The sequence below is a fragment of the Miscanthus floridulus genome, chromosome 8, assembly GCF_019320115.1.
Source record: "Miscanthus floridulus cultivar M001 chromosome 8, ASM1932011v1, whole genome shotgun sequence".
NCBI lineage: Eukaryota > Viridiplantae > Streptophyta > Magnoliopsida > Poales > Poaceae > Miscanthus > Miscanthus floridulus.
Genome location: NC_089587.1, coordinates 127021022 through 127030936, shown reverse-complemented (window position 1 = coordinate 127030936; position 9915 = coordinate 127021022). Strand labels below are relative to the sequence as shown.

Below are 9915 nucleotides of genomic sequence, written 5' to 3'. Positions count from 1 at the left end.
GATCTATACCACACACACAGTCACACATTGCCAGTTTACCACCTGTATCGATCGGGTTGAACATGACAAAAAAAGCCCGGGGTAATATCCCCTCTATCTAATACTCCTACTATTGGAGTATATCTCTAGCATGCAGCAATGGGATGCTCGTTACCGTCGTCGTGCTGATGGAAATGAAATGCTGTCTGCAGGATTATCTACCACCATCTATTGGCCAACTTCTGGTGGTCGTCAACAACAGCAGCGCTCTGCAGGAGCTGATGATGAGGCTCGTCGACAACAGCAGCAGCCGTCTCCTGGTTAGTAATTCGTTGAGCATCAGCCCCGCGATGGGCCACCCCTTTGTTTTCGATATATATTTCTGCCTGCCATTTATACAGAGGACGTACTATTAACTTGATAATTGAGCTCAATCAACACACGTGCATGCATGCATGGATATTCGTTATCGCGTTTCCATTTCTTTTGCTGCAACTCATCAGCACTCTTAAGTTGGCGTTTCGGCATCAGCACTCTTAAGTTGGCGTTTCGGTTTTACCGAAACGAACCAATCGATTCTTCCGCTTTTGAAGAAGTTCTGTCTTCCTTCACTGAAATGAACAACCGTACGATACCCACCCTATAATAATTCATTCTCGTTGGCTTGTGCGTGCATGCAAAACCAGCGGCTAAAGCAAAAGGTGTGGAGACTCCAGTTCAGACGCCCCATGGGAAAGAATCTTCCATGCAAGCGCATCAGACACCCAGTGATGAACGCAACAAGACTGCTGCAAGTATGTGAACAAACAAGTATATACACGCAGTGATGAATACATATTTTCTCAACTTTCATATACGTTTTTCAGAAATAATATATACTAGTGTTAACTAACGTATATATGCATTTCTTTTTAATCAGAGAAGAAGGGTCTCTCTACCTAACTACGGCGTTGAGAGAGATGTGAAAGGAGAATATACATGAATGCATGTCCGTCAACTACTATAATACATATACACCGTGATTGTACTGTCATATAGTCCACAGAGTAGAAACATATATTCAATATAGTCGTCCATAAGATAGATAAATGCAAGTTATGTTATTAATTAGGTGTATTGGTGAATTGGTTTATACAGTACTATGTACATGCATACTACCTCATGCTGTTACTAAAAATAATGTATATACGGTTCCTACCATGAATGAAGGAAACACTCACACACACACACACACACACATATATATATATATATATATATATATAGATATATATATATATATATATATATATATATATATATATATATATATATATATATATATATATACACACACGGGCACACATACTTTGGAGCTGAACATACAGGTGTGACTTTATATTATTAAAATAATGTGGGACGAAAAATCATGCACTTATGCGCTTTGCTCACTACTGGATTCAGGCGCTTTGCCGGGTGCCGAATGCACCCGGCAAAGGCTACTTTGCACTCGACAAAGCCTTTGCCGGGTGCAGCACTCGGCAAAGAGCCTCCGGCAAAAAGTTAGTCGGCAAAGATTTCTTTGCCGGGTGCTTTTTATCGGGCACCCGGCAAAGACTTTGCCGAGTGCAAACCCGGCACCCCGCAAAGAAAAGTGGTCGTTACGGCGCCGGCTTCGTCATCCCTTGCTTTGCCGGGTGCCATGTCAGAGGCACCCGGCAAAGATTTTTTTTAATTTTTTTTCAAATTTTCTTTGCCGGGTGCCGTGCCGGGGAGGCACCCGGCAAAGATTTTTTTATTTTTTTTTTATAATTTCTTTGCCGGGTGTCGCACCGAGGGGGCACCCGGCAAAGAATTTTTTTTTGAAAAAACTTTGTCGGGTGCCCTGGACCTGGCACTCGGCAAAGCTAGGAATTCCAGAATTCCCAGCTTTGCCGAGTGCCAGGGCCAGGGCACCCGGCAAAGCCTCAAAAATTAATTTTTTTATTTTGTTTTTTGATTCTATAATCACAAACACATCATATAAAAGATATATATCACATCTGAAGCATCACAAAGACAATATAGCACATATATATCACATCCATCTCATCACAAACTCAATCCCACACATATATATCACATCGCGAATACAATACCTCACATACACGACATCACAAACATAATGGTCCAATTACCATCGAAACAAGTCGATAGTGGATCACAGTGCATCACATGTCCATCAAGCGGTGAAAAAGAGATACAAACTAAAGGTGTGGAGGAAACTGAGTGCTGGTGAAGGAAACTCGGCACCGCCTGCTTGCGCCTGAGATGGGTCATTCGAACCCGCCGACGGAGGCTGCATAAAGGACAAGAGATTCAGGCGCTTAGAGTGGGTCATCTAATGAAAGCACTAGTCGAAACAATATGGATTCATACTCACTGGACTAGCTACAACTGGTGGCGGCGCTGGAGCGAACATCGGCACAGGTACACCGTTCACTTGCCCAAAGTTCTGCAGGAACATCGTAATCTCCGCCAGCTGCTTGGCCTGTCTCTCCCGCTTGGCCCGCTCGGCTTGTCTTTCCCACTCGGCCACCTCGATCCTCGCCGCCAGGTCCCGCAGCTCCTGAGCCATCCTCTCGTTATCGGCCTGCAACATTTCAATCGAATGTTTTAGTAATGTAAAGGTAACTAAGTTATGTAAAGATCAATGTATGAAGAGTTAAACTGGACTAACCTGGAGTGCGTCGACCCGCTGCTGTGAAGGGGACGGCCATTGGCGTATGGCCGGGCCTCCGCTCGGGGTACTTGCTCGGATCTGGGAGAGGGAGGGAACAGAGCCGGACTCGAGGGTGCCATCGCCAAGCCAGTACCGCCCATGCTTCTTGCCCTGTCCGATCCTCATGACAGTCATGACATCAATGTCGTCGGTGCTCGGATCCCAGTCTGGCCCCTGGACCGACCTTGCGTCCGACGCGTAGGAGCTGATGCGGGTGTGGGCGCTCGGGTTGCTGTACGACTCGGGTGGGTCATCCGGGCTGAAGGTGACAGCGGAAGTCGCCTTTCCCTTGTGGGCCAGTCCATACGCCATGAACGTGGACAAAGGCTGGCCACCATGCGACGTCGACTGTGAGGAAGACAACAAGATGATTAGAAGAAACATGCAGAATGGAGCGTCAGAATACCAAAAATGAATTCACGTACCAAAGCTTGCTTGTACGCGCCGAGGCTGCGGCTGCCTTGGTGGTGTGTGGGGCCCGTCGCCTGCAAAGCCCGCTCCCGGTGGGCTTCGTGTTCCTGGATATAACCCTCTGTGAACCACCTGTCCACGATCATCTCCCAGCAGTCGGCAAAGGACTCGCACCACCATGGAATCATCTACATGTCATAAAGAATTTGAGATGTAAGACGACCAAATGAAGCTACTTAATCTCAAAATGAATCAGTATTATTCTTCTTCATTTACCTCAATGTACTGTTCCCGGGTCAGAGGCATCTGTCTTGCCTGTGTCTTGCTGACTTTCTGACCAAGTCACGTGGCATAGTACTTGATGATGCAAGTGAGGCGCTCCTCGTAGTGCATGTCGCTGATGCGTTTCCTGGCACTTTTCACCAAGTTCTTCTCCGCCCTCTCCTCCTGTCCCTCTTCACACCTGAAAAAAGTCTGCAGACAGACACAATGTATCAATTCATTATGTCAAAAAGTGTCAAATGAATGCGATGTATTGATCAAAGTTGTGCGAACGAGACTTACCCAGAACTCTCTCCTGACCCGCTCCTGCTTGTCTTCATAATTTGCGTCGGGGGCAGATTTGTAGTGGTCCCACGATTTGGCTAGCCCCACAGTCCCCTTGTGCGTGACAATGCGGGGGTAATAGTGCCTGCACACAAGCCCCAAGATGTGGTTGGGGTTGCGTGAGTCACCTGGCGGCACAACCTCCCAGTGCCTGCACAAGTCATTAACAAACATTATTAGTTTCTCTGACAATTTTCAACAGGTTATATGAAGTAGCTGTGATTAAATCTAAAGTTAGTTACCTGTCCCCCTGGGGGCGGATCACTGGGCGTAGGGGAGGAAGCGGAGGCCCAGGGAGTTTTGAGCGACCTCGCAAGTAGGGGCTAGCCGCAGCAGAGGCAGTGGAACTACTTCCGGCCTCACCGCCCTCCTGTGCCTCTCCCTCGCTGTCCGTCGCCCGAACCTCGTCCGTCGCCAGAACCTGCTCGTCCTCCGAGGAGTCCATGGTACGGCGCTCCTCCGGCACGTCATGCGACCTGACTAGAGGAGGCTGGCCCCTCCTACTGCCGCTCCCGCTGCCGCTGCTCCTGGCCCTCTGCCTCCTCCCATCCGATGCATTCTCTCTGGCATCTGCGTCCTGACGTGCCCTCTGGTACCTCGAGTTCACGTTCCTTGGCCCACTGCCGCCCGCCATCTTTGTTCAATCACCTGCAATTAAAAAGAAACAAACAAGACATCATTACATGTATTAGAAATAGATGCTAAGTAAATAAACAAAACACGATTACAAAATAACATAGTATTACATGTATTAGAAGTAATCATCATTATTGGGATTATCTGGATCATATGTCTCATCATCACTATCAAAATTGTCCAAATAAACAAGACTGTCCGAAGGTTCAATGTTGCCTTCATCATCATCATCTAAATGTAATCGCTCAAGCATTTCTATGTCCTTGGCATTTTGCACCTCATCTCCTTCTTCCTCGTCATCAACCCTTTCATTGTCTACTTCCCTTTCAATCGCCTCGGTTAAGTCTATCACCAACCTCCCTTGTAGTCCATCTTCTTGATAGAACTCTCCATCATATGTGTTTGGGTTGAAGTTGTAATCTTCATCGTTTGGGACAGCTAGTCTACCATGTGGCGATACCTGGTGCACAATAGACCAACCCTGAAGAGCCTTGTTGCCTTAGCATGCGTATGACAAATAATAAACCTGCATGGCCTGATCCGCCACAATAAAGACATCTTTTCCTTGATAGATGGAATCGTGTCAAATCTCGACTTGACCAATATTAGGGCTCTGTTTCGTTAGTCGAGGATTGAACCAGTGGCATTTGAACATGACGAGACGAAGAGGTTTCGAACCATAAAATTCAAGTTCATAGATATCTTCAATTATGCCATGAGACTCGAGGCCATCAGTGCCGGGAGTACAAACTCCGCTGTTTGTGGTTTTTTGATGGGGCCGAGCTCGCTCGTAGCTTCTTATGTGAAAGCGATATCCATTCACATCATAACCTGAATAAGCTTTCACCTTACTGTCGAAGCCATTTGCAACCTGTCTCAACTCCTTACTCATAGTTGCATCGGTTTGGGCCTGCAAGCGCAAGAAGGAAAGATTGCCAGACTAAGTATGCGAAACTCGGAATCTCGAACTATGTACGAGGTAAATTGGACAATACCTTTGTTTTGAACCAAGAAATGAAATCGGGCCTCCCTGCTCCTGGACCCCGTGAAAGAAGGGTGTCGGTTTGCCGTGGGGTAGGATCCCTTGGTTGATGCCAGGATACACGAATAAATTCCCTATGCACATGAGAATAGTGACAGCGTATTTAAACAAGTTCTTTGAGAATAGTGATAGCGTATTTAAACAAGTTCTTTGAGAACTTACTCAATGAACGACTTCACCTCGGGTAGGTTGTGGAACACATATAGCATGATCATGCGCCACTCTTCATTTTCCAACCTCTTATTGGTCGATCCACTTGACCTGCCAAGTTGCCCTTAGAAAAGGCTAAGGTTCGATTCATTCTCGTCAACATTGTAGCGAGAGAGTGGATTATGCACGCTAGGAAGGTTCTCCATGTAGTATAGCTGTGTGAAGTTTGTCACCTCCTCCAGAATGGAAGCCTCTGCAATGGAAGCCTCAATTTTGGCTTTATTTCTACATTTTTTGCGAACGGCCTTCAGACATCTCTCGATTGGGTAGCACCAACAGCCCTGCACGGGCCCCCCCATACGTGCCTCATATGGGAGGTGCACAATCAAATGCTGCATCGACAAGAAGAAGCCAGGTGGAAAGATCTTCTCCAACTTACAAAGCAACTCAGGTGCCACTTTCTCCAAGTTTGCAACCATAGTCCGAGATAGCTCCTTGGCACAAAGCTGGCGGAAGAAATAGCTCAACTTTGCCAGCACTAGCCAGAGATGCTTAGGAACGTAGCCTCGTACCATCGCCGGAAGAAGTCGCTCAATCCATACGTGGTAGTCATGACTCTTCATGCCGTTGACTCGCATAGTGCCTAAGTTCACTCTCCTACTCAGGTTCGCTGCATACCCATTAGGAAACATTAACGCCTTGATCCATCGTAGTACTTCCCTCCTTTGTTCGGTTTTCAAGACAAAATCGACCTTAGGCCTTTTCTAGTTCTTGCCGTTTGCAGGAGGCCACATCACTTGCTGTGGTCTATCGCACAACGTCGCCAGGTCCACTCTAGCCTTAGGGTTGTCCTTAGACTTGTCAGTGTCCATGAGTGTTGCCCAAAGTGCCTCGGCGATATTCTTTTCAGTGTGCATTACATCAATGTTATGGGGCAGTAGGAGGTCATCGAAATAGGGGAGCCTCGTCAAGCCGAACTTATGAGTCCACATGTGTTGCTCACCATATCCCACAAAACCACCTTCTTCATTGGGCAAGAGAGCATCTATCTGAGCATGAACCTCGGCACCAGTCTTCAAGTGCGGTCTAGGGTCCGTGACTGCGACACCTTTCCTGAAGTTCTTGGTGTCCTGTCGGAATGGATGGTTGGAATCTAGGAATTGACGATGTTGATCGAACGATGAATACTTACCACCCTTCTTCAACCAAATGAACCTCACAGCTTCCTGGCATATTGGGTATGGGAACTTCCCGTGAACACACCAGGCGCTGAATAACCCATACGCCAGGAAGTCATGCATGGAGTACTGGTACCAGACGTACATTTTGAAGCTTTCCTTTGTAGCTCGGTCGTATGTCCATACCCCTTCATTCCAAGCTTTGATCAACTCATCAATCACAGGCTCCATGAACACACCCATCTTACTCCCTGGGTGCCCGGGAATTATCAACATCAAGATCATGTTATGTCGTTGAAAGGCGACGCCAGGGGGGAGATTGAGGGGGATAACAAACATGGGCCAACATGTGTAAGGGGCAGACATCATGCCATAAGGATTGAACCCATCTGTTGCCAGCGCGACACGTACATTACGAGCCTCATCGGATTTCAAACGATGCTTGTCATTAAAGCTGGTCCATGCTTCACCATCAGATGGATGCACCATCTTGTCAGGATGGTAGCGTTTGCCATTCTTGTGCCACGTCATCTGTTTCGCGGTTTCCTCGGTCATGAATAGCCTTTGAATCCTCGGCAAGAAGGGAAGGTGCCGTAGGACTCGGGCGGGTATCTTAAGCTGGGTCTTCTGGCCACCACCGTCACCAGACTCTACCTCCAGGAACCTAGAGGCTTTACACTTCGGACAGTACTTTGCCTCCTTGAGTTCTTCCCAAAATAGGACACACCTGTTCAGACAAGCATTTATCTGCTCATATGGCATCTTCAGTGCTTTAAGGAGCTTGTGTGCCTCGTACATGGTCTTCGGCAACACATGGTTTTTTGGAAGCAGGGTGCCAACCATGGCCAACACCTTATCGAAGCCTTCTCGACTCTAGTTTAAATCGGACTTCAACCCCATCAAGCGACTTATGGCATCCAGTTGGGAGACCTCAGAATGAGCGTGAAGGGGTTTCTGTGCCGAGTCCATCATGTACTTGAACGCATCTACGGCTGCCTGCATCTCCGCCTCCTCACGTCCTTCAGCAAACTGTGCTTGGTGAATGTCATCTACCATGTCTGCTACCCCGGCATCAGCATCGAAAGCCTCGACGCATTGTCTCACCACCTCCTCTCTCATACGATCGGCTTCACCATGGTGGACCCACCGGGTGTAGTTCGGCGTAAACCCATTCTTGTGCAGATGTGTACCCATGAGTTCCTTGTCTAGCATTCTCCTGTTACCACACTTGCTGTAGGGACACAAAGCCATTTTCAGGAATTTTGCGGCCTTGCCAAATGCACGATTCAAGAAACGATCGGTCTTCTGCATCCATTCATAGCTAGCATCACCCTGACTTGTCCGGCCCGTGTACATCCACTGACAGTCCTCCATCCTCTAGCATATATAACATCACCACAGGTGACCATCAATTGCATCTATGCGGTGTCCCTACTCTCTAATAGGTGAGGATAGGTCCTAATCCCACCCGCGGGTGCGTAGATGAGGTTAGTTTCCATGCTCCGCTCCTATCCGAGATGGAATTTCGACAGCACCTCCCCGCCGTTCTCCCGATACACGTCCTGCAAGGGAGAGTGTGTATCCGGAGAACAACGGAGAGGTGATGCCGAAACACCGTCTCGAACCGAAGCGGAGCATGAAAACTAACCTCAACTACGCATCCGCGGGCTATCCAAAAAGCGTGGACAATCCGAAATAGATACGGTCGCAGATATGCAAAGGTCCGCATATCTCTGACCGTATCTCTTTCGAACGGGAGACACCTAACTAGGTTACGCGACCAAAGACCACATACGGATAGAGGGGTTATACCTAGGGTGGCGGTGAGGTCCGGGTAGCGGGGCGGTGGAGAGTCGGTGCAGTGGCGAGTCGACGCGGTGCAGGAAGACTCGCAGTGCCGATGAAGATGATCAGGGTCGCCGAGTCCCTCCCATAGGTCCTCCTGCAAAAAAGGGAAAAAATGGTTAGTGTCGACTCAAAATTTCGGCAGCACCTCCCCTGCACGGGGAGGTTCCCAAAACCTGCAAAAAACATGGCACGAAGGCCAACAACCACATATATACCAAACATGGCATGAAGGCCAACAACCACATATATACCAAACATGGACACGAAGGCCAACAACCACCAATATATCAAGAGGAGCCATGTACTTTAGTTCTCTTTCCATGCACAAGAAAGTATTGAAGTAGTACAACAACAATTACTACTAACCCTACAACTACTACTAACACTACTACTAACAACTACTTAACTACTAACAATGCTAATAGTAAGAACTACTTAACTATTAACAACTACTACTACTAACCACTACTACTTACTAACTACTACTATTTACTAACCCTACAACTAACACTACTAACTACTACAACTAACACTACAACTAAAACTACTAACTACTACTACTAACACTACAACTAACTACTACTAACACTACTAACTACTACTACTACTAACACTACAAGGGTAGGGCTTACCTTGGCAGCAAGAACGGCAAGAGCGAGGGCCGGCGACGACGGCGGGGATGACCGCAGCAGTGCGAGGATGAATGGCCGGTCGGAACGGTGCGGGGATCGACGGGCGGTCGGGTCGGCACCTTCCTCTTCTTCCTCCTCCCCCTTCTCTTTCTCTCTTCTTCCTCCTCCCCTTCTCTTTTTTCCTCTTCCTCCTCCCCTTTTTTCTTCTTCTTCCTTCCTCCTCCCTTCTTCCACCTACCTCCTCTACTGGCCGGCGGCGGGAGGAGCCCGGCGGCCAGACCACGGGCAGCCGGCCTCGTCGGGGACGGCCAGCGAGGTGGGGCCGCGTGGCCGCCGCGGCCGGCGAGGCTGGGGCGCCGGGGCCAGGCAGGAGCGAGGCCGCGCGGCCGCGAGCGGCCGGCCGGGCCGAGCGCCGGGGTCGTCGGGGCACGGCCGCGGGCCGCGGATCGCGGGGGGCGCCGCCGGCCCCGGGGCGAGCGCCGCCGGGCGTGGGCGCGGCTCGGCGGGCGGGCGCTGGTGCCGGCGCGGGCGCTCGCCGGGGGGGAGGAGGCGCGGAGGCGCGGGAGAGGCGCGGGCGCGGCGGAGCGCGAGGGCGGCGGCCGCGGAGCGTGGCGCCGGCGGCGGCGGCGGAACGCAGGCGCGGCTCTCCTGGATTACGTTAGGGTTGGGGCGTCGGCCGGCCTTTTTAGGCAT

General features: G+C 49.4%; 1 protein-coding gene across 1 annotated transcript; it reads right to left on the bottom strand.

The window, feature by feature from the left end:
- Positions 1-9465: 9465 nt before the first annotated feature.
- On the bottom strand, positions 9466-9915 carry LOC136469879 (uncharacterized). Its single transcript, XM_066467904.1, has one exon. It carries the CDS (start codon positions 9913-9915, stop codon positions 9466-9468), a length of 450 nt encoding a protein of 149 aa, XP_066324001.1.